The 25,232-nt window shown below is 45.2% G+C and overlaps 1 protein-coding gene across 1 annotated transcript in view; it reads left to right on the top strand.

Annotated features, from left to right (window-relative positions):
- ZFHX3 (zinc finger homeobox 3) overlaps positions 1-25,232 on the top strand; it is a 318,956-nt gene that overhangs the window by 94,910 nt on the left and 198,814 nt on the right. The window contains 3 exon segments of the mRNA XM_020963589.2: positions 11,384-13,565; positions 13,567-14,152; positions 19,826-20,322. Coding sequence (XP_020819248.1) covers positions 11,430-13,565; positions 13,567-14,152; positions 19,826-20,322 — 3,219 coding nt within the window. The 5' untranslated portion in view covers positions 11,384-11,429.

The following is a 25,232-nucleotide window of genomic DNA, read 5'->3' as shown; positions in this document are numbered from 1 at the left end:
GATGGAGGAAAATGAAGATTGAGAAAAAGGTCATCATGTTTGCCTAGCAAGAATGCCTTAGCCTTGGAGGAAGCATCATCAGAAGACCACTGGGAGTGGAAGCCAGGTATAAAGTTGTTAAAGAAGGAATTGGTAGCTTAAAAAGAAAGGTAGCAGGAATCTGGACTACACCTGTGAAGAGCTGGGAATTGATAGGAAAGACAGAGATTGGTAGGTAGTAAAGTCACTGACTTAAAGGGGATCTGAGAGGGGTTGAAGGAAGCCTCTGGTGAGGGAGAAAGGGCAGGAAGATAAAATCCCACTGAATGGAAGAGATAGCATCTAGAAAAGTTGGCAGTGTTAATTTTTATAAAGAGAAGAGAAATGTTTGTTTGGTTTTTTTTTTTTTTAAATGAGAGAAAAGGACCAGAGGATGAATATAGGGGCAGTGATCTACCAGAGTAAAGAGGAAGAAGGTAGGTGGACTACAACCTATAAGGGGAGGTGAACTAAAGCCAGGTGGTCTCAGTCTTTTGCATGATGTGGAAAGCAAAAAGTGTTTATTGAATGAAAAGTAGAAGAAGGTTGAGTGGAATAACCAAAGGAAAAAAGTATCACCAAGGGTCAAGTTTAAGCTGGACAATAACTATACATACAATGGCTTTATTTAAGGGATCAGATCAGCACAATTTGGATTTTCTTTCAGGAATACCCTGCATTTCTGTAGTGGGAAAAGAGAAATCAGGGGAGACCCAGGGTTCAGTTGAGTGAGTCCTACTTGAGAGGACATCCTTGACTTCAGATTCTGGGATGGGGTTGGGCAAAGACGCTATTTAGCAAGTAGATGAGAAGAAAGGAAGAAAACCGAATATGAATAGCCAAGACTACCAGTCTACCAGAGATTCACAGGAGAACAAAATCCTAGAAGGGAGCCAGTAATGGAGTCCATGTTACAAATGTAGCGTATGGGCAACAAGCAAGATGAACTAAAGACCTGAATTGAGAGGCACGTTTGACCTCACTGGAATAGGCTTTGGAAAGGAGAGCTTGTCCAGCAGAATCCTGATAGGTAAAGAGGGCTTTAAGGGTGGGGAGGAGAGTTCATGGAGAAGTTAGTTGTTGCTTAGTTGTTTCAGTCCTGTCCAGCTTTTGGTGACCCTGTTTGGGATTTTCTTGGCAAAAATACTGGAGTGGTTTACCATTTCCTTCTCCATTTGACAGATGAGCAAACTGAGGCAAACAAGGTTCAGTGACTTGCCTAGGGTCACGCGGCTAGAAAGAGCCTGAGGCCAGATTTGAACTCACAAAGATGAGTCTTCCCGAAGTACCCTATTCACTAGGGCACCTAGCTAGAAGTCGCCTTGTGTATTGTGGAGGTACTGATGTACAAGCCAGGGGTGGAGGAAGGCATAACGATTAGTGGAAGCAGAAATAGAAGCATTTTTTTTTTTAATGACTGGAATATACTACAGACCACCTGGGCAGAATTGAATAGATGAGGAGTTTGGGAAACAGATCATAATCCTGGTCCAGAGAGTATAGAGTGGTAATGAGTAGTATGTCAGTTTCCCAGATCTCCACAGTCATACTTTCTATAAAGGGCAGAGTAAGATATATATAATTATATGTAATTAATGTATCAATAATATATAATATAAAAATAAGTAAATATAATAAACAAAACAACAAATACATAAATAGCACAATAAAATAACGGTATCACATCAATTATAATATAATAATGTATGATTATAATATATAATATTATGTGATAATATACCCAAATAACAATTCATCCTTCAAAGGGTAGAGAAACCAAAAAGGATGCACACGCAGGCTCCCCCCGCCCCAACCTGATTCTCACCAACAACAAGGAATTGCTTGCTAGGATGGACATGATGGCACCCTTAGAGGAAAGTGACCGCTCCATCTCACAAAAACGGGGCATAATCGGATATGAACCAAAAAATTCTATGGGAGGTGGGGTGGGGTGGGAGGAGCACAGATTTCACTGTTTGTAGAGAAAGGCTAGTTAGGATACCATGAGTCAAAATTCTTCCAGGGAAGCCACCTCTGTAGGGAAGTGTAGCTCCCGTGAGTGACATGTTGTAGTCACAAAGAGAAGCAATTCCAAGGAAGAGGAAAAAGGGAAGTTGTCTGAAGAGCCCTATGGGAATAGATTAGACAATTTACATTTTTTAAAAGACTGTGTAGAGAGGAAAAGGAGGGCAGCCAATAGGATGAATACAAAAATCGTTGTAAAGTCCTGTAAGAAGAGGGTGGAAAGAATGATGGAAAGATGAAGACAACCAAAAGGTTGGGATGGGGAAGAAGAGGGACTTGGAGACAGACAGAGAGAGGAGAGGAGGGAGCATAGAGAAACAGAGAAAATAAATTCGAGAATAATGTATTAAAGAATTGGAAGAGCCTCTGCCCAGGGCAGATGGGACAATAACAACCAGCAGAAGGCTGAGCTGCCTAATCCTTATTTTGATTGTGTTGTCTCTGATAAGCAGAATGATTTTTGGACTAAGAAAGGCATGCCACAAATGACTGGTAGGGAGTTAATACCCAAGATAAGTCAGTGGAGAGTAAGAAAGCACATTCCTGCCATTGACAGAAGAGGCATGGCAGAGGATCACTGAGCCACTATTGGCGATATTTGACAGATCATGAACGACGGGCACATACCAGAGGGTTGGAGGAGAGCCAGTGCCCCAATTTTCAAAGAAGGCAAAGGAATGGAGCCTGCAAACTGTAGGACAGTGAGCTTGATTGAACTCCTGGAGAAATCCTTGTGTTGCCGTTCAGTTGTGTCTGATTCTTCGTGACCCTGTTTGGGGTTTTCTTGGAAGATACTGGAGGGGGTCTGCCATTTCCTTCTGCTCATTTTATAGATAAGAAACTGAGACCAACAGGGTCAAGTGACTTGCCCAGGGTCACACAGCTAGTAAATGTCTGAGGCCAGATTTGAACCCAGGAAGATGAGGCTTCCTGACTCCAGGCCCAGCATTCTATCTATTGTGCCACCTAGCTGCCCAATAAAATCCTAGAATGTAGCATTGAAGAGGGGCTTCATCAAGGGCTGGTCATGCCAGACTTTTTTACTTTTATTTTTTAAAACAAGGTTACTGGACTAGTGGATCAAGGAATTGCTGTAGCTGGAACTTACCCAGATTTTATCAAAACACCTGATCATGACTGTCATGCTATTCTGGTGAAAAAGATGGAGAAACCTGTGCCAGGCAGTAGTATGTTGTGAAGGCTTATACTTGGGTTCAAAAGCAGGATTTGGCCATGAAGTTAGGCAGTGGTTCATCTAAAAGAGGTGGTGGGGGGGCCTGCAAGGGGAGGGACTTCATGAATTTCAAATGCACTCTGAGTCAGGATCCTGATACGGCCCTCTAGAAAGGGAGTGGGATCCCATAGGCTGCCTTAAGAGAGACAGATTATCTGGGGAGATGGTGGTTTTGGGGTTCTCTGACCTGGCCAGACTGGAACTGGAGTCTTGTGTTCAGTTGTTTGCGCTGTGTTTCAGGTAGCATGTTGATAAGCAAAAGACTGTCCAGAAGAAGGCAGCCAGGATGAGGAAGAGCTATGAATTCGTGCCAGAGGAAGATCAGCTTAAGGAATTGTATATGTTTAGCGAGAAAAAGAGTAGACTTTTTGTTGAGGACAGCTGTATTCCTATATCTGAAGGGCTGTCATGGGGAAGTGGGATTAGCTTTGTTCTGATTGTCCCTAGAGGGCAGAGCAAGGAGCAATGAAGAGAAATTGCAAAGAGGCAAAGGTAGGTTTGACCAACTCTTAGTATAGCGCCTGGCACGTAATAGGTGCTTAATACATGCCTGCCACCTTGGTATGACTTGATCTAAGGAAAAATGATCTTATAATTAGAACTGTCTAAATTTGGAATAAGATCCCAAGGGGTGTGGGTGGGGAGTGGGGTCATTTTCTCTGGAGGTCTTCAGACAGAGGCCGGGTGACTACTTGTAGGATAAGAAGTTTTGTTGTTTACCTGTTTTTTCTGTTGTGTCCAACTCTTTGGGACCCCATTTGGGGTTTTCTTGGCAAATATACTGCAGTGGTTTGTCATTTCCATCTCTAGATCATTTTACAAGTGAGGAGACTGAGGCAAACAGGGTGAAGTGATTTGCTCAGGGTCACCCGGCTAGTAAGTGTCAGAGGCCGGATTTGAACTCCCGTTTTCCTGACTCCAGTTCTAGCGCTCTATCCACTGCGCCACCTAGCTGCCCAGGGGAAGAGGTGGAGGGGATTATTTTTCAAGCATGATTTGGACTGTTTGGTCACTGAGCCTTCCAACTCAAGTTCAGGGATGCCAATTCCATGGGTGAAGTGGGCAAGATTGAGTGATTCAGGACCTTGGTATAGGGGTGAGAAAGGGAGTAATGGAGTCAGAGCATAGGAAGATGTGCAAGGGTGAAGGATGTCCAGCTGGAGGTGCCAAACGTGGAACGGTGCCATGCGAGGAAGGGGCTCCCAGGGCGGCCCACTTAGGGTCAGTAGGGAGTTTAAATGGGGGTGAGGTGAGCTCAGGCTCGGAATGGTTGGGGAGGGTGATAGAGTATCTCCTTAGACTTTGGGATGTGGAGGTAGGTAATTGCTTTATGAGCACTGTGGACAGAATCTCTGATAGCAGAGTGACCTTGTTTGTTATTGAATATTGTAATAATTGAGCTTTCATTTGGGTAGTTCTAAAACTTGTATCAATTGTGCAGGGGCAGGGTGGTGATGGAGGTCATTTCACCACCTTTCGGCTCTTCTCCCAGCGCCCAGAGCCGTCTGCTCAGCCCACTTCTGCTTTTGATCTTGCTGCTTCCTCCTCTTCTCCATGACAGTGTTGTAACCACAATGTTGAGGTTATTGCCGATTCCTCCCAGAACGGACTGAGCAAGCAGTTTTCACTTCCAGACTGATTTATGTTCGTGCTGTAAATAGCACAGATGAAATGATTAGCCAACAGGAGGCAAGTGGGCCTGGACATTTCAGCTCTCTCTTCAGCAGCTCTTCCTTAGCATGAAGAAGCCATTAAATCATGCGTGTGTTTTCTGGCCGTGCCCTATTAAAGGAATACATGTGCAGACTTGCTGGAAAATCTTGGCCAGTGGCATTGGATTTTACCTCCAGATTGTGTGATGCTGATAGTACGCAGTAGCAGTATGCTAAGCAATAGTTTAGCAGAAATGAGGAAGTGGGTAGGGGGCTAGATTTGGAGCAGGAGTACCTGGGTTCAGATCTGGCTCGTACAGACATAGATGCATTAACTTTTCTGAACCTTCTCCCATCTGTAAAAATAGGGAGAACAATTATCATGGCACCCAAGTCACAGAAGATAGGGTTGTGAGTATCACACAAGACAATATACGTAAAGTGCTTTGAAATCCTCAAAGCATTTTTATTAATCATCTCCATATGGGGCACAGAATTGATGCCTTCACAGGGTGCCCACAGAATTGAACCGGTAAGTGAAAATGATTTCTCTGCCCTTGGGTGAGCTTGTAGTTCTCAGAATCTGTTTGGTTAGCCTAACGCAGAGACGTCATAGCCTTCTTCGTTTCTTCAGTGGATTTCATTTCACTCGTGCTTTGCAGAATCAAGGAAATTCATTCCTTCTATGGTGGTACCTGACCCCCTTTCATGTAGTTGTCATCAATGGGAGAACCTCCTTATTAGAACAAGGGCTGGTTCCCATTTATTTAATGAAATATGCTGTTCAAATTCAGATGCATAATAGTGTCTCAGGAAGTGCCTGTCAGCGTTGTTGAATTTCTTGGAATTCTGCCCAATTTAGAATGGTATTTAACTCAACCATTCCAGAGGGGGAGATAACCCACCTGTAAGCTTCTAGACTGCCTTTGCCCACTGAGGACTGTTAAGGTTAACAAGTTGTTTTCATCACAACAGCCCTATGAGGAGGGAGACAAGGATCACTACTTTACCTTTTTACAAAGAGGAAGTTGGACTTCAGAGAAGTGAAGTGATTTGTCCAAAGTCACACAGCTGGTAAATGGCAGAGCTGGGACTCTTCTCTCTCTAAATCCCATGATCTTTCTACCATAACCTTGCTGCTGGCCTTGGATGTGGAGACCTGCTTGGGTACCTTGATGGAACTATGGTTTTATCAATTTGGATTCTCCCTCCAAGGCTGCCCATCCAAGTCATTCACATCATCTTATCCATTGTGACTCTTGTCCTTGGCCTCCCATAAATCCTCTTCAGGAAGCCAACCCATGCTGCCAGTGGGCTTTCCTTTAGGTCTCTTGATGCGGCAAGGATTGGGGCAAGGGCGGGGGCTAGAGGAAGGAACACATAGGTGTTCTTTCAGTCCCCATACACATCTAGCCCATTCTTTTTTTTTTGTTTGTTTGTTTTGCAGTCCTCTTTGTCCCTATGCCTCCCTAGGCTACCACCCTTACCTCTGTGGGTTATCCCCTGCTTTTATCCCCCTTTCATATGATGCCTTCCTCTGTTTGAATATAAGGATTGCTTCCTTGTATCCCCAGTGCTTAGCATAGTGCCTGGCCCATGCTGAGTACTTAATAAATGCTCTATCTACCTAACACCTCTCCATTTCAAAAGCATGCACCATGGTGGCATATTCTTACCCAGCGAAATGAGCTCATCTTGAGCAATAGTTTGTTGTGATTCCATCGGTGAAGGAAGCAATTCTACTCTGCAACTTTTAGTGTTAAACTGTTGTCTGGGTGTGTGTGGGGGGGCACTGATCAATTAAGTGACTTGCTCGGGGTGATGGGATCTGGACTGGGGTCATCTTGATTTACAGACCCCCTCTCTAGCCCCCGCATCAACAGCTTAAATAGTGGAGAAGGCTGACCGGTTGGAACCTGCATTAGGAGAACATAGCAGAGAGTGTAGCTTTCCCCTTTTCGCAAACTCGGGTGTCTTCTTTAGTGTCATTCTTGGGAGCGCCTTCCTCTTGGCTGAGGGAGGACACCCTGTTGTCATCATGTCCTCCCCATCCCAGGTTCTTCTCCCACCTGCACACATGCTCACTTTCCCTCTCCTAAGCTCAGACACCCGCTTCTAGGATACAAAATTGGGAACTGTGGAATGGCTAGCATTTCCCTTTCTCAGGGATTGGCATTTCTGGTTACTTGACTGCACGTGTGTATATTAGAGACTGCCAACTCTGTGTAACCTTGCAATGTAGCAAACTATCCACTAGGTGCTATTGAGCCCATTTTCTGCTTCCGGGACCAGACGCGAAGAGGGAGGCTTCCCAGGAGAGGAGCATTTTTAATAGATGGAACCTCAGGGGTTCTTTCCTTGAGAAACAGTTGAGAAATTTCTTTCCTGCCTGTTTAGCTCTTTTTTTTTTCCCTTCATGATGCCACATGGGTTATTAACAGAGGGGACTGTTTCTCACTACCTCTCTTCCCTTTGTTTTTCTTTCCTTCCATTGCTTCCAGTCTTGGTTTACTGCCAAACAGCCTCTTGTGAAAGGACCGCCTAATTAACCCTGCGCTAATTAACAATTTAAAATTACACACTACGACTGTTCATATTTAATTCTCAGGATGCCTGGGCAACAGCAGGACTAACGACTCCCCCCGTCCCAGCCCCCCAATCCCTTTCCCTCCCACCACTCTCCATTTCCTCATGCTTCTGTATTTGAACACTTTTAAAGAAAGCTATCTGAAATGCTTAATGTTGCATTTCAAAAGCCCCTGTCTCTTTGGGTTTTGTCATTTGCTGAGCAAGGAAGACTTCCTAACTCTATCAATTTTAGGAGTATTGATTGAATGTATTGGGGAGTAAACCAGGTGGTAGATGTTGGCTTGTGGTCCCAGATATCAGATGAGTGAAAAGTAAAGACTGATATTTGCTAAAAATGCGTTGAGCAAGCAGGTAGTAGCCAAGGAAACTAGAAATGTCACAGGGAGCCTCTGTCACAGGGAGGCTCTTTCTGGGTAAAGGTGATAGGTCCCGTTTTGGGAATTCAGATCTGTTTGCTGTTCTTGAGGACTTTTCTGAAGGTGGTGCCTTTGGAGGTATATGGAGCTAAGGGCCTGGTCCTGTGTAAGTGATGCACACTCTATAGGACTCTAACTTAACCACACTCGAGTCTTTTTTGGTTTTGACAAGTGTTCTGGAGTAGGGGAGGCTTTAAAGGAAATTTAAAGGAAAAGAAGCAGGCTGAGAGATTGTAATGAGGGAGTGAAACGAAAGGTAATGAAAGGAGAGAAAAGGGGCTAAGAGGCTGGAGGAGTGGTTGAACAAAAGGGGCTGTTAACTCCAGCTGACTGTGTAGCCCGAGGAAGCCCAGGGACTCTTTGGGTTCTCAGACTGCTCTCTGTAACTGAAGATCATTGATTTTACGGGAAACCGTGTTTACAGACAGAGTGCTGATCGACCTGACGAGTTGACTCCTGCCTCCTTAAGTAAGAACTACCTTTTTCTTATTGACTGGCTGATAAACAGAGCAGGAGAGCCGAGAGAGCCTGTGGGATGAGGGAGAGGATGGGAAAGTGTTAGAGGCGCAAAGGTGTTGGCATCAAAAGATAGATGTCTTCATAATTTGGGGTTCTCTGTCTCCCTTCGCCATACCCTATGCTTCTCACACTTCTCTTCCTCCCCCCCCCCAGAATACAAATAGTATTGAAATAATGCCATCTGCCTGTTAACTTAGATAACTAATTTCCTCTACATGGGATAGTTTGGAACCCCACATGAGAGCATTCCCTCCCAAGTTTTGAGCTAACTTGGAACAGTGGCTCCCAATGATGCTGGGATCTTTGGATATCACAGCATCACACTATTTTAGGGTTGGTGACTATTGGAACTCTATCATGTAGCTAATCCAAGTTGGGAGAACTTGTTTTCTTCTGTTCTGAATGCAATTCAGCCAACCCATGTGATGTCTCCTGGTGTCTCTGCGTGCCATGTTAGGTGCTGGGTGTACCCAGATAAAAACTTGACAGCCTTGGGAGGAGGCTGTGTTCCTGGGTGCCCACAGAGCTGTCCTAAAAAGAGGAAGCAGAGGTCAGAGAGAAGTGGGGAAGGAGAGACTGGGGAGGAAATGATAAGAGGTTAGGAGGGGTTCTCCTGCCAGGGCAATATTTTTAAAGTCATAGCTGTTTCACCGGACAGTTTGTGGAGGGGGAGGAAAAGAGAAGCAGAGGAAGAAAAGCCCACCAATTAATTGGTAAACGCTTGCAGGTTTCTCTGGCCTGGCCTGGCCTGGAGAGGAGATTGGCTTTCCTGTCAATAAACAAGTCCCCAGTGCAGCATCAAAGCCGCACTCCTTTATCAATCCTGGCCTCCCTTTCCCGCATGTTCCTGTAACTTACCAAGCATTTATGACATTGATTTTACAATCAGGCTGTTAACCCTCCCGCCCCTTCAGCCCTACCAACCTTTTGGGCCCGAGCTGTCAGTCAAGGGCCTTTCAGCCAATCACATCCGTGCTGAAAGGGAGTTGCCCTCCAGCTCCTCACTTGCATCGGAGTTGAGCCTTGTTGGAAGGAATTCTTCCTTCCTTTGGATTTCTCTTTTGATCAGAGAGTCTCCCTGTTTCAAACCAGGAACAGTGTGATGTCTTTTTACAAGAGACAATGATCTTTTGTTGTCTTGGAGCTGGAGAGAGCTCCAATAAATAGGCGTGGCGTCTCTGTGCATGTGTGTGTTTAGATAAATAAAGCCTGTCACTTTATTGCAAAAAAAGTTCTTTCCCTAGAGACTCTTAAACTGTGTTCCCAATCCTTTCCCGAGGGGGGAGCTGTTGGCTTACTCTATAGGCTAGGACCAGGATTTGAAAAGATGAAGGGGGAATAAAACCACACACACACACACACACACACACACACACACACACACGTCACCCCCAAAAAACCAAACACTGCAACCAACCCAGAATCCCCACAAATCACTCCAAACTTCTCCCTACAACTTTCCTTTTCTGGGGATGAAGGAGATGATATGCACAGATAGAGTGGCAGCCACTTGTACCCAGGGAAGGAGGGGGCAAGAGGGTTGTGGAAGCAGTGACTTGGGATCTCTCAGTTAAAGAGATCAGGGCTGTGCTGGGGAGCAGTTGCTCACAGGAGCACTGTGGCTACTGAATAAATGCACCTGTGATGCGGATGCCATAGGAGAGATGGAGTGGTGGAGGGAAATCTGATGCTGCTCTCCCTAGGGATGCATGTCTCTCAAAGGGCAAATTCACTTCAATGATACTTTCCTCTCTGAAATGGAAAAGCCTCAGGGTTGAAGGACAGCTGCCTGGTTATTGTATGAGAACTGAGAGGCAGGTGTGGAATGGAATGATTGCTAAGAACAGCTGGTGTCTCTGGGTCAGCAAAGACCCTCGACAGAAAAGCAGCCAAATGATACCAGGATGTCTGAATCAAAGTTTTGCACTAAGAGTACAGGGGTGTATGCAGTCGGGAAAGAGGTGTCACCGATTAGATGGTAGCATGTTCTCTCCAGAAATGTGAGCGTTTCATCCTTCTCAAATGTTTTCATACTTCAGCTATGTACATTTTAGAAGAAGATGTGGTCTAGTGAAGACAGCAGGGATGGACAGACAGGAAAGGGCAGAATGTCATCTAGCAAGTGGTTCAGTTTGGTGCCTCGGTTTTCCCATGTGGTAAATAGGGCTACTTTGGTTTTGAGAAAATGAGGGATCACAAAGTTGTTGGGTTTAATTAGGGGTAGTAGCTGCCATACAGAGTTAAGTAAGTAAAGAGCACTTAAGTAAGGTGCCCCGTACCTAGACACTTCCTGTTAAGACCTCAGTGTAGAAAGGCGGCTATTAAAAATGATTTTAAATCAGTTAGCCAAAAGTACTTTGATTTCTGGGGATCATCCATATATACAAAATCTCATTCTTGACTTCTTAGATTGAAATATTTTGTTTTTCTACTAGTGATGAGTAAGCTTTTATTCCTATTAGCTTTTGATTTGGGGTTTGAATGAATGAAGGCTTTTTTCCTCTACTGGTGCTTATCGTCTTGCTCTTCCACTAACAGTATGTCCCTAAAGAATTGAAATTCTGCTGGGGGCGATCTTCAGGGGGATAATGGAAGCAGAAACAGCCATTTCTCCTATTTCTTTCCTTGGACCCTTGACTACTTAGCACAGCACAGACACCTGTAGGAACATGCCCTGTTGTTATCGCCTTTGGACGTTTTGATAGCATAAAGTGTGATTTTGGGGTTTATTAGGGTCTTTGCTCCTCTCTAGGCCTATTCTGTGAGATTTAGCTACTATGTTGGGTATAGTTAGAAACATCTGAAAAGTGCTCTGTGTGGAATCTTAGCCTTTGCCCTCCTAACATCTTTCCTTTCTCTCTTCCTTTTCTCTCTTTCTCTCTTTCTCTCTCTCTCTCTCTCTCTCCTCTCCCCCTCTCTGCTCTCTTCAGGTCCGAACCGTACTGGGTGCAATGAAAGCTCCATGCAGGCCTTACCATGGAAGGCTGTGACTCGCCTGTCATCCCTGGGAAGGACAATGGGTGTAGTATCCCTCAGCACCAGCAATGGACTGAACTCAACAGCACCCACCTCCCTGACAAACCCAGTAGTATGGAGCAGTCCACCACAGAAAACCACGGGCCCCTAGACAGCCTGAGGGCCCCCTTCAATGAGCGCATCCCGGACAGCACCAACTCGGCTGGCCCCACCACTGAGCCTGCTAGCAAAGAGGTCAGCTGCAACGAATGCTCGGCCTCCTTTGCCAGTTTACAGACCTATATGGAGCACCACTGCCCCAGCGCCCGCCCCCCTCTTCCCCTGAGGGAGGAAAGTGGGAGTGACACCAGTGAGGAGGGGGATGAGGAGAGTGATGTGGAGAATCTAGCTGGAGAGATAGTCTACCAGCCAGATGGCTCGGCGTACATTGTCGAAAGCGTCAGCCAGTTGATCCAAAGTGGGGGAGCCTGTAGCAGCGGCAGTGGGGCCCTCCCGTCGCTCTTTCTGAACTCTCTCCCCAGTGCTGGGGGTAAACAGGGGGAGCCCTCTTCTGCTGCACCAGTCTACCCACAGATCATCAATACTTTCCACATAGCCTCATCCTTCGGGAAATGGTTTGAGGGCTCAGACCAGTCCTTTCCCAATACCTCAGCCCTGACGGGCGTCAGCCCCGTCCTGCACAGCTTCCGCGTTTTTGATGTGCGACATAAAAGCAGCAAGGATTACCTGAACAGCGATGGTTCTGCCAAAAGCTCCTGTGTATCCAAAGATGTCCCCAACAATGTGGACCTGTCCAAGTTTGACGGCTTTGTGCTCTACGGGAAGAGGAAGCCCATTCTCATGTGTTTCTTGTGTAAGCTCTCCTTTGGGTACGTCCGCTCGTTTGTGACCCATGCAGTGCATGACCATCGAATGACCCTGAGTGAAGAAGAGCGGAAAATTCTTAGTAATAAGAACATTTCTGCTATCATCCAAGGAATAGGCAAAGACAAGGAACCCCTTGTAAGTTTTCTGGAACCAAAAACCAAAAACTTTCAACACCCTTTAGTTTCTGCAGCTAACCTCATAGGCCCCGGGCACAGCTTTTATGGTAAATTTAGCGGCATTCGGATGGAAGGGGAAGAGGCGCTCCAGGGCGCTTCGGCCAGTGCCGCAGAGCAGCCCCAGTCAGGCCTCTTGACGCCTGGGACCCTCTTGAACCTTGGCGGGCTGACCAGCTCGGCTCTGAAGACCCCAATTACCTCAGTCCCCCTGGGCCCCCTGGCTTCCAGTCCTACCAAATCCTCAGAGGGCAAGGACCCTGGGGTAGCAGAGGGTGAGAAGCGAGAAGCGGGTGACCGGGATAGCCTCTCAGAGAAGGCAGAGCCAGCCGAGGATGCGGAGGAGGAGGAAGAAGAGGAGGAGGAAGATGCAGAGGAGGAGGAGGAAGAGGAGGAAGAGGAGGAGGAAGAGGAGGAGGAAGATGAGGGTTGCAAAGGACTCTTTCCAAGTGAGTTGGAGGATGAGTTGGAGGACAGGCCCCAGGAGGAGTCTGGGGCCATGGCAGGCGGCAGCAACAAAAATGACCTTGCTCTCTCAAACCAAAGCATTTCTAACTCTCCCTTAATGCCTAACATGCTCCAGGCTTTGTCGAGGAGCGCAGCTTCTACTAGTTCTAATTCTGCTTCTTCCTTTGCTGTCTTTGATGGTGCAAACAGGAGGAATCGGTTAAGCTTTAACAGTGAGGGTGTCAGGACCAATGTGGCAGAGGGCAGCAGGAGGTTGGACTTTATTGATGAAAGTGCCAGTAAGGACAACGCCACAGCACCAGAACCAAATGAAAGCGCAGAGGGGGAAGATGGGGGCTACCTCTCCCATCACCAGCACGCTGGAGCCCTCTGTGAGCTTGGGGTGGGGGAGTGCCCCTCGGGGAGCGGCGTGGAGTGCCCCAAGTGTGACACGGTCCTGGGCTCTTCGCGCTCCCTGGGGGGGCACATGACCATGATGCATTCTCGTAACTCGTGTAAGACGCTCAAGTGTCCCAAGTGCAATTGGCACTATAAGTACCAGCAGACGCTTGAGGCGCACATGAAGGAGAAGCATCCCGAGCCTGGCGGCTCGTGTGTCTACTGCAAAAGTGGGCAGCCTCACCCGCGCTTTGGCGCGAGGCGAGAGCTACACGTGTGGTTACAAGCCTTTCCGCTGTGAGGTCTGTAACTACTCTACTACTACCAAAGGCAACCTCAGTATTCATATGCAGTCTGACAAGCATCTGAACAACATGCAGAACCTGCAGAACGGAGGGGGAGAGCAAGTCTTCAGTCACACTGCCGGGGCAGCGGCCGCGGCAGCAGCAGCTGCAGCTGCCGCGGCCAACATTGGCAGTTCCTGCGGGGCCCCCTCCCCCACCAAACCAAAAACCAAGCCCACCTGGCGGTGTGAGGTGTGCGACTATGAGACAAATGTGGCCAGGAACCTCCGCATTCACATGACCAGTGAGAAGCACATGCACAACATGATGCTACTTCAGCAGAACATGTCCCAGATGCAGCACAACCGGCACCTGGGCCTGGGGGCCCTGCCCTCCCCAGCCGAGGCGGAGCTCTACCAGTACTACCTGGCCCAGAACATGACTCTGCCCAACCTCAAGATGGACAGCCCGGCCTCCGACGCCCAGTTCATGATGAGCGGGTTCCAGCTGGATCCCACCAGCCCCATGACGGCAATGGCGACTCCGGCTCTAGGTGAGGCTCAGTTTTAATTTTTCACTCTGTGGGTTGGTCGGGAGAGGGGGAGATGAGGTTATCCTGTGGATTTCCCCCCCCTTTCAAGTTTCTCTGTGGACAGTTGAGCACCCCTAGATTTCACCAGGTGTTTCCCAAAACACCCTTGTATCCTATACATAGGCACACAAGAATTCATTCATTCCATTTATTCATCAAATAAACATTTGGGTAGCTCTTACTAAATACTCTGCATGGACTGAGCTCACAGTAGAGGTGTTCCCTTCAGATCTCGGTTATCACGATCCACCCTTTCGCATGCTGGTTCTTGGTCTGGGGCGTTCTGTTACTCTCCCCGTGCTCACTCTATCTCCAAATCTCTGTCTCTGAGACGTCCACCATATTTGTGGTCTTCCTCTCACCTCCTTAGCGCTTATTGGGAATGACTGGAAATTCTAGTTAGCCGTTATGTAAGAAAGAGGAAGCGTTGCATCTATTGAGGGCTTGAAGTGGGTGCAATCCATTGGGCATTGTGCCAGCGTTGTTAGGGATTCCCAAGAATTTTCAGTATTGCCAATCAGATTCTCAAGCCCTCCTTAAAAAAAAAAAAAGACGATAAGGTGAGTATGGAATACTCAGAAGTGAATTTGGAATTGAGTTGCTAAATACCATCTCTTTGGTCAAAAGGAATGATGGTAGGTCAGTTAACAATTCAGTGTTAAAACATTGATGGGTGACTGCTTGGTTCAAATTAATAGGACAAAGTAGATTAGGCCAGCCTTGGTTAAACTCTTGGTAAATGGGTTTTCATCACCTTGAAAATTTCGACTGTAGAAATGAGGCCTGGCTTGTAGAAAAATCGGGTTAAGCTGTAATAATTGGAAGCTAAGTTGATAGGGACTTTTTGGCCATTTTTAGATTGGAGGTAATTTTAGAATAGTGAGGCATGTTGAATCAGAATGCCACGTACTCAGGGACTACCTCCTGAGCCTTTCTCTTTGTGGTTATCCTATCTAGAACTTATAGGTACTTCTTGTATCTTGGATGCCCCAAACTGTGTTATTTAGAAGCCAACACCACTTCTTTTGAGATTCCATTTTTTCAAACCAAATTATTTCACTGGACCAGTTTTTAAAGCTAAACTTTTCCCTTTGTCTTTCTACCTATATCTCTGGATGTTTGGTCTCTGACTTATTCTCATTCTCTATACCTTCTATGATGACTTAAAACCCCTTGAGGTTAGGGATGGGATATCTTAAGCCATGTGGCCCATTCCTGATAGAGGGGTGGTAACTAAATCTAAATGCCTTTGTCCTGTGGTGTAGTTTCATGCCAGAAGAAATAAATCCAGTAATTCTCAAGTGTTGATACGTGTTCCTTTAATACTCATTGATCTTGATGAATTGTTGTTATAACTTTCAGTTTGTCTACTTCCTGGTGTGTGTTTAAATTTGTAATGTTTTCTAGCTTCGAACATTTTAAATAACTCTTAAGTTCCAATGGATGGTAAAATATTTTAATTTAAATTGCTTAACTATGTAAACATATATTTTTATTGTCTCTCAAAATGATCAAACCATGACCATTGCCATCGGCATTATTGTTGCGACAGTTTTGCAGAGACAGCTGGAAGGAATAGTAATGACTTTATCCCAAGAACTGGAAGCCAGGGATAGCTCTTCAAGGAAATGAAAGAAAGCTGTCTAGGTAGTAATGAGGTGGTCTTCTTTGTTCTGTGAATATAGGAAGGGGAATGGGCTTCAGTTGGACCTATAGAGATTTTAATTAACAGAAATTTCTGGCAGAACTGGAAATAAGGTGAAAAAATAGACTTCTTGTATATCTGTGTGTCTGTCACTCTACTAATCCCTACTTGAGGTACCCTTCCCCCCCCCAAAAAAAAAGGAAGGTAGTAAAGACCACATTTTCTAGGGACTTATAATTTAATTGTGGATTTAAGATGCATTCATTCAAACATTTTCTAAACACTATATATAAATCTCTGCCAGGTGCAGGAGGAGATACCATGTTTAGAGAAGACACAATCCCTTGGCCATTTGGAGCTTACAGTCTAATTTTATAAAGCTATAACTCATAATATTGCATAAATGAATTGGAGAGTCACCAATGTTCTATGTAAATTCTGAGAAGGAGAAGTTAGCAGTTGCAAGGCAGAAGGAAGATCAAAGAAGGCTTTGTGGAGGAAGTAGTGTTAGAGTTAGGTAGAGAGTCAGATTGAAGGGAGTAGGGCATTCCAGAAATAGGGAGCCAGATGAGGAAAACCACCAGTGTGGAAGAGGGCGTAACACCCGTCTAAGAGGCGAGAGATGAAACAAAGAGAAAATGATGACCAGGGTGTGACACATCACCTCCTTGTCTTTGGCCAAATGCCATTCTGACTGGAAGCAGAAGGTTAGAGTAGATAACCCAGTCAGGCCTCATCTCACCCTACCTAATATGACGTGATTAATGGATCTAACTGAAACTAGAGAGAGAGATTAGAAAGGCATAATATCAAAGCAGACTATTTTCATGACCTGTAATGACAACAGGTAATCTTCTAATCTAACATACAAATAATCTCTGTCTCCATTTTGTTTCCAAAAAGAACAGACTTCTTCGTATTGTTGCAGGAACATTATCTCTATCTAGTTCAGGCAAGAATAACTTCTGCGTTCCTAGCACTGTGATTGGCGTGGCGGACTGAGGGGCAGGCCACTTCCTAGCTCTTCCTCATCTTGGGAGTTATTTTACCTAGGTGGAATAGTATGACTATGACATTTCAAATGGCAGCCCTAGGTGGGCGTGGGGACAAGACATTGCCTTTACTGAGCTTGGATTGTATGGAGCATTGAGAAAGCAAGTCTCTCATTCAAAGAGAGGACTTACAGTTTAGCTCAAACAGACCTCGGTAATAGGAAGCAAATCTATATAAGTAAAAATAGCTATAATTTCCCACTTTGTCTTTGCTTGGCCTATGGTAATTCTTAATCTGGAAGCAGTCTTTAGATATTACAGGTTATTGGATTTTGTTAGAAAAAGAAATCTTTTCTATTTTTATTTATTGTAGAATTTACCCCAGTGCTTAAGGTTTATTATTTTAGCCGTTCTTTTGAAATAGCGTTAACTTAAATGTTGCTAAACAAAGGAATTCATTCCGTTCCAGGGTGGTGGTGGTATATCCTTTCTTGAAAATGGTTAAGAATGGAATCTTTAGTCCCATAGTAGCAGGAAAGTTTAGATGAAATTCTATAGAAAGGGAAGAATTGGGCTTGACACATACTTGTAGTTTTTTCCAACCTTTAACTCAAGGCCATTTGTCTTTTAAAGTAATGGTGTGAAGGGAATACATATTAAAGCAATGCTTCGGAATCTTTGGGAGTTCCTTGAGAACAGGAAATGTCTTTTGCCTTTTTTTTTTTGTCTGCAGTGTTTAGCACAGTGCCTGGTACACAGTAGGTGCTTAATAAATGTTTTTTGATTGGTAGATATGATTCCTAATGACTGCAAGACTGGAAACAGTTGACTTTGGAATAGGGATCCACTTTCTTTTATGTGAATTGTGACATGTGCTGGTCGCTGTCATTGGGGAACATGGTATAAATTAGTTGTGTTAAAGTAAGATTTCTCTTTGGCAACATTGGACTCCCACTGATTTGCCTGTATCAGACACTCACATCTGTTCCTCGAGATTTAGGACCTGAAGTCCATTTAGGTCAATGCTGTTTTCTGAACTCATAGTTTCAAATCCATTTCTCTCTGGCTTTTTTTTTTTCTCGTTGACTTTCATTTTAGGTCAAGAACTTGGGGAGTGGGAAAGAGATTGATAGCTTCTTGGTTGACAACTGGACTTAGCTTTTTAATTAAACATCCGGCATCTGAGGGCTTAAATCCCTTTTAGAGTAATACTGAGGTTGTTTGAAAAAAAAAAAAAAGATGAGATTGGATGCTGCTGGCCATGGATGGGAAGGAAACAGATATTTATTTGTTTCTTGTTTTATGCTCTCCCCAGGCAGAATCTTTTTTTTTTTTTAGCCTGGATGTTGTATGCATTTTTGTGGGTGGTAATCTCTGTTCAGGTGACCTGTTATACATTGAAGGGTGAGAGAGTAGAGGGTCTTCCCTCCCCCCCATTCTTTGCTCTCTAGTCCTAAAAAGAATGCCATTTCCCTGATGAGAGTAACCATACCTCACACAAGAGATGCCAAAAGTGAGCTTCTAAAGTCTTCTGAAATGTGTGTAGACAAGAGATTTAGGTGGATTTTTAGATTCTGTTTAGCCTTCAGAAACACAGTCATGATGTTGAAAAGAGTCCATAGAAATGCTTTCACTATCATGATGCTTCCCAGTGGAACATTCATAGGCCACATATTAAAAACGTTCAATGATAGCATCTCTCTCGGACTGGTTACCAGCTAGGAGACAGATCGGACACAAATAACAACAAAATCCAGACCAACTGAAGGAAAAGTGTAGTTGAAATATTAGAGGGGAGAAAAGCACAAAATGGCTGAAGTATGTGCATGTGTGTGCACGTATGTGTCTTAGGAGGCGTGGGGCAGGGGGGAGGATGCAGAAATTAAATTCTGGGGTTAGCTGTACAATTTCAGGTAATGGAGAGAAGTTGACACGTCCCAAGCATTTGTAGTAACCACAAGTGAGAACCTACTATATTAATTCATTGTAAATGAGTAGAGGTCCACTCTTCGTTTAGCCAGGTCAGAGGTGCAATGGAGATTGATGTGGATAGGTGGAAGGAGGGGGAAAGGCTTTCTCTGGCCCCTTTCTTTAAAATGAAGAATGCTACTTTTCTTGTACATCGCTGCCCATCATTCCCCACATGCAGAGCCTGGTCCCATTTACAGATGTGTCTGCCATCTTGGAATCTTTGGTTTAAGTCAATCCTGGGACCTAACCCTGGCAAGCGTTTGAAGGCTGACAAAGGAGGAGGTTGCTGTTGACTGACCTGCTGCCCGTTTTCCTGCCTGTCAGACTCTGCAGAGGTGCCCATGTTGGCTTGTACTCCCACATTCAACAACTAAGTCTAGATGGCCGCCTGGCTGCCCCTCACCCTGACTCAACAGTCATATACAAGGTATCCCAGAAAGTCTTAGTGTGTCAGTTTCAAGCTATTAAACCTGAAAACCTCACTAAGACTTCTGGGACACCCTGTATTAATCATCCCTCCTCAAACACTTAATTGTGTGACTCTTATGTCACTTAAACTCTTCCAGCCTTTCAGTTTCCTCATCTTTTCAGTGAGGGGAGTATGACTCAATGACCTTTAAGGGCTTGTCCAGCTCTAGATGGATGATCCTGTTACCCAGTATGTAGAGAATGGGGAGGCCTTGCTTTTCAAAAGATACTTTCTGGAATATCAGACTATCTCGCAGGGTTGAGCTAGCTGCATCCAGGGGAATCCCAGGCTTTGAAACACTTCTGTATTGTGCAGCACACCTTACAAAGTCTGGTTTCCCTTCATGTCTGAAACAGACCCCAGTGTGACTCATGTCTTCCTCTCTTGACTTGAATGAAAGAGAGAACGTTTTACCCTGGCTGAACTTGGCCCTTCCACCTGAGACAACCGACTGTTGCAAACAAGAGCTTCTTTTTCTGACTTGGTTTCTCTCTCTCTCTCTCTCTCTCTCTCTCTTTCTCTCTCTCTCTTTCTCTCTCTCTCTCTCCTTTATACAGTGGGCGGTGAAATACCCCTAGACATGCGGCTGGGGGGTGGGCAGCTGGTGTCTGAGGAACTGATGAACTTGGGTGAGAGCTTCACGCAGACCAATGACCCGTCCCTGAAGCTTTTCCAGTGTGCGGTGTGTAACAAATTCACCACGGACAGCCTGGACCTGCTGGGACTGCACATGAACATGGAACGTGGCCTCCCTGAGGAGGAGTGGAAGGCAGTGATGGGGGACTCCTATCAGTGCAAGCTTTGCCGGTACAATACCCAGCTCAAAGCCAATTTTCAACTCCATTGCAAGACAGACAAGCACGTACAGAAGTACCAGCTGGTGGCACACATCAAGGAGGGTGGGAAGGCCAATGAGTGGAGATTGAAGTGCGTGGCCATTGGAAACCCTGTACATTTGAAGTGCAATGCCTGTGACTATTATACAAATAGCCTGGAGAAACTACGGCTGCACACGGTCAACTCGAGGCATGAAGCGAGCCTGAAGCTGTACAAGGTAAGATGCGCTCGTTTGTCCTCTCTTTCTCGAGAGCGGGCACCTCTGAGCTTCCCAGGAGAACTGAGGGGTCGTTTTGCCCAATGGAAAATGGTAGAGTAGCAGAGGAAGAACTCAACTGTTCTTCCCATCTCCTGCAGTTCTCTGGGTCATGGAAGCAAGCCCCTCCCATGAAAGTTGATCTTTTTTGCCATTAGTACGTTTGATTATGAAAAAGGCATTTAACTAACATTTGGAGTTTGGGAGGTTACAAATGGCCTTTCATTTACAACCTAAAGTGTGTTCACTATGTTGCCCAATTCCTGAGTTTCAGCTCCCTCCCTTCAAGTTGCCTTCTTCTCTGTGCATTTTTTACTATGAATGCAGGTGTAGTTTCTAGCCCTTGCTCTCATATCTGCTCTCTTTTCTCCCTCTCTCCTTTGCCTTTCTTCTGTTTGCTTTCTTCTTCCTTTGTTTTTTTTCTCCCTTCTCTTTTCTCCCTTCTGTTTTCTCCATTTTACTCTTCTGTCCTTTTCTCTTCCTTCTTCACCCCACTGACTCCTTCCATTTTTTTGGTCTTTTCTGCCATTGTTTTCTTTGCTGTCTTCCAGCTACCAAGCCTCTTTTCTTTTCTTTGCCTTTCCTCCACCTTCTTTCCTCTTCCCCCCTTTCCTTCTCTTGACTCTGTAGGCTGTAACCCAAGAGGAGCTCCGGATACTGTAAATAGTCCTTTCGCTCGAGTGGCAGAATTGCTCCAGACGTTTCTATTGATTTTCACTGGACTTAAAGCTTCACCTTTTTCTCTAATCATTCCATAATGGCTTTAGTATGAACAATCAGGTACAAATCGCCATAAATCTAACTAGCCTCATTTCACATATCTTTTCCACACACGTGCGCGTGCTTGTGCACACGTGCGCGCGCGCACACACACACATACACACAAACACCCTCTCTCTCTTCCCATTTTCCTCCATTTTATTTTTCATTTCTCCTCCTTTCTACCACACTCTTTCCTCTGTCCTGCATTTTTGTGGCAGTGAGTATTCCATATGGAGATTTTAATTATGCTCAGGCTAGCTCTTTAGCCAATTTCACTTTTAATTCCTTGTTTATTATTGTTTTAAATTGAGAGTACAAATAGATGAAATCTCTTAATCTAAAGATTGGTTGCTCCCTTGTTTCAGTAACCCTGGAAATGAAATATGGCTAATCCAAATCAATTTTGTGATTTTTGGAAATCCTCTGTATAGGATGTAACATTGAGCTCCTTTTTTTGAGGGGCGAGGTGGAGGGAAGAAATAAATACAGAACTGGAAACCTTCTTTGAGTGTTGTAGGTATGGTTAAGAGTGAGGCATGACCATAAAAGGAGTCTCAATTGGGGTTCGTTAGGACCCTGCCTTATATATTAAGTTAGCAGAAATAGTCGAGGGATTTGTGCTGTATTCTCAGCCCTTCCCAGAATAGAGGCTCTCTGCACAGTACTTTTAAGTGGAAGCTCAAAGGAATATATCTTAATTGTATTTAGGCTGTGATAGGATTTCTAATTGTTCTCACCAAATGAAGATAATTCAAAAGCGATTTAGTCCAGGCATCTCAAATTTATTCTGTTGCTTTCAAGTCGCAGTTAGGAGGAGGAAGTCCAAAGGACCCCTACATTACAGCTGAGGGAGAATATTTGAGAGGGAGTGTTACTTAGACTCTGACCCTGGTGCCATTCTATCTCCATCCCTCCCTAGATGTTTCATGTCATCGGCATAATAATCATACAGTAGCTAGTATTTTTAGAATTAATCAGTCATCTAGCATGAATTAAAACACCTACTCTTCACCAAGTACTGTGCCGGATTTGGGGGATGCAAAGAATAAAATAATCCCTACTCTCAAGAAGCTTATAGTCTAATGTGGAGACAACCAATACATCGATAAGTATACAGAGCACAAATATAAAGTAACTACACAAAGTAGTTAAATACACAATAGTTTGGGAGGGTCAGGAAAGGCTTCATGCAGAAGATGGTGGTCAGGTTATGTTTCAAAGGAAAAGATGGACTCTGAGAGAGAGAGTTGCATTCCAGCCATGGCGGATAAACAGTGCAAAAGCCCAGAGTTAGGAGATGAAGCATCATTTGAGAAGCAGAGTACAGGCCAGTGTGGCTGGCTCACAGAATGTGGGAGGGGGAGTAGCGTCCATTAAAGCTGGAAAGATAGGTTGGGGCTGGGTTAGGAAGAGCTTTAAAGAATCAAACAGAGGAGTTTATATTTTATCTTAGAGTCCGTAGAAGCCACTGCAGATGATTGAGTAGGGGAGTGACACGGCCGTATATGTGCTTGAAGAAGATCACTTTGGCAGCAGCTTCTTTGCAGGTTGGATGGTAGTGGGGGTAGAGAATCATGGCGGGGAAGACCAAGTAGGTAACTGCTGTCACCATCTCGGCCAAAGGAGACGAGGACCTGCATGTAAGGAGGCGGCGCTGAGTGGAGAGGAAGAGATCAGATACCAGAGATGTCAAGATTTGGTGACTGATTGGCCCTGGGGGCTGGAAGGGAGGGAGCAGACGAGGATAGTGATGAGGTTTTATGAGCCAGGGAAGCCGGAAGGATGGTGGGGTCTCCAATAGAAACAGTGAAGTGGGGAAGGGGGAGGGTTTGAGAGGAAAGGTCATGAGTTCAATCTTGAATGTATTGAGTTTGGGTATGTCTCAGGGACATCCACTTGGAAAGGTCCATTCGGTCGTACAAGACTGAGTCTAGGGATCTGTAAACCATCTATTTTGTGATGGCAACTCAACCCGTCAAAGAGCTTTGAACCTAAGGGACAGGCGGGGTACAGCAGGGGCGGGGTTTGAGGGGGCAAAGGGACAGTCGGTACAAAGGCACGGATGGGAGAGACATCGTTTGTGAGGAAGGGGAAGAAGGCCAAATTCCCTTCACTCTAGGACGTGTGAAGGGAGAAATGGAGGCTAGTAAGCGAGGGTGGGACCGGTCGGGAAAGACTTTTAAGTGTCTAACCAGGTCAGGTGATGGGGACTGAGTTCTACAGACCAAAGTGTGCTTGCCTCCTAGGGAGGTTGATAAGACCCATGCTGGACAATGCATTCTCTAGGTAGAATTCTTTGCAATAAGGACTGTTGTCCCTTAGGCCAGACAAGGCTGTGCAGTCTGATGGAAAGAGTACTGGATTCGGAGTCAGGAAGGCCTAGGTTCACATGCTGGTTTGGATGGTTACCAAAGCTGTGTGACCTAGAAGGGGCATCAGTTGCCTCAGCTGTAAAATGGGCATGATAACATTCTGATGACACAGCTTATGAGCGAAGTTATTTTGTAAGCCCGAGAGTGCTACCTGAAGGTAAATCATTTGGATTCCTTGCCAGCTGTGTGCCTTGAGGTTTGCCAGGTCCCTGGCTCTGGCAGAGAGGTACAGCAGGAGAAACTGTGTCCCTCGCAGGAATGCTCCAGCAACAATTTGGTTTAGTCCCTGGCCCTTTTGCTGTGATTCAGTGGCACGTCTCTCACTCTCAAGAGTGCTGCCTGTCACCAGGCTTTGTTAGCCCCAGCATTTTGGGTCAGGGTGGAGGGAGTTCACGAACCAGTTTTTCTCTCAGGCCCTGGTGTGGTCTGTAGCAAATTGAGATTGATTGCATGTTATTTTTCCTCTTGCTAATGTAATCCATTAGCCTGGCACATGCATAATCAGTTTAGAGCACAGTTAACTGGGTGTAATCGAGTTCTTTACTGTCTGCTGGAGAAAATCCTCTCCAGATGCTGCTGACCGAGTGAGAGAAAGCGCTGGGCTTATCACAGGCTCGGACGCGCGCGCGCACACACATACACACACACACACACACACACACACACACACACACACAGAGCCCTCTTTGCTTTGCCTTTAAAAAAAACGCACACAGTTAGTACTAGTTCTCTTTATTGGCTAGTTGGACTACATTAAAATCTTGTCCAGCTCCGCTAATGTCTAGTAAATAAGGATCCAGAGTAGCCAATAACCTACTCGTAGACTTTCTCTTTTTCTTGTCCTCACTCTGAATAGGGGACTATGGAGGCTGGAGAATGCAAGGGAAAGAGAGTTCTTCCCATATGACCATCTCCATTTCTGAGTAGCCCATCATGGTGTTGTATGTTTGAGGGAGATTTTAATGGGGAAAGGAGGTGATTGTATTGGTGAACTGAAAATGCTAAAAGTCTCTTGGGTTTGAATCTTAAAAATGGGAGACTTTAAAACTGCATTATCTTTTTCCCTTTCGACCCAGATGATTTCAGTTTGTTTTTATTGTTTGGGGCTAGAGCTTACAATAAGATCATATAACGACAGACTGATTTCTTTTGAATTACTGATTCACTAATTTCCAATCCCTCCCCCTCTCCCCTGCCCAACTTGCTGGAAGTCAGTAGGAGGGCGGTCACTGGAGCATGCAGGAGATCTTAAGAAATTGGTAATAGTATTGATTATCTTTTCCCAGCAATGCCACCAGTCCAATTAGAGTTGAAAGAAAAACTTTCCGGGGTAGTTGTCCTTTAGATTCTACATTGGGTGATTATCACTTTCCTTTGTAGATGCCTCAGGCCATTGATATCACCACAGCCATGATGGGATGAGTGTCCAGAGAACCTCTGAAAATTAGAGAAGTTATAATTAGCAATAACAACAACTTACATTTATTTGTGTAGGGTTTCACCCTTCCGTTCTCACTTGATCCTTTCAACTGCCACGTGAGGTTTGGTAGTTGGAACATTCTTAGCCCCATTTTGTAAATAGGAAAGCCGGGATTGAAAGCTTCTTGTAAATCATAAAATTATGGCAGCTTAGAGTTGGAAGGGACTTGGGAAGAAATCTAGTCCAGCCTGTCTTTGAATAGGAATCCCGTCTGCAGTATCTCTAATGAACAACTCCCCCAGCCTCTGCTCCAAGAA

Source organism: Phascolarctos cinereus, unplaced genomic scaffold (assembly GCF_003287225.1).
Source record: "Phascolarctos cinereus isolate Bilbo 61053 unplaced genomic scaffold, phaCin_HiC Scaffold_2;HRSCAF=192, whole genome shotgun sequence".
Lineage (NCBI taxonomy): Eukaryota > Metazoa > Chordata > Mammalia > Diprotodontia > Phascolarctidae > Phascolarctos > Phascolarctos cinereus.
This window is presented reverse-complemented; position numbering and strand designations above follow the sequence as displayed.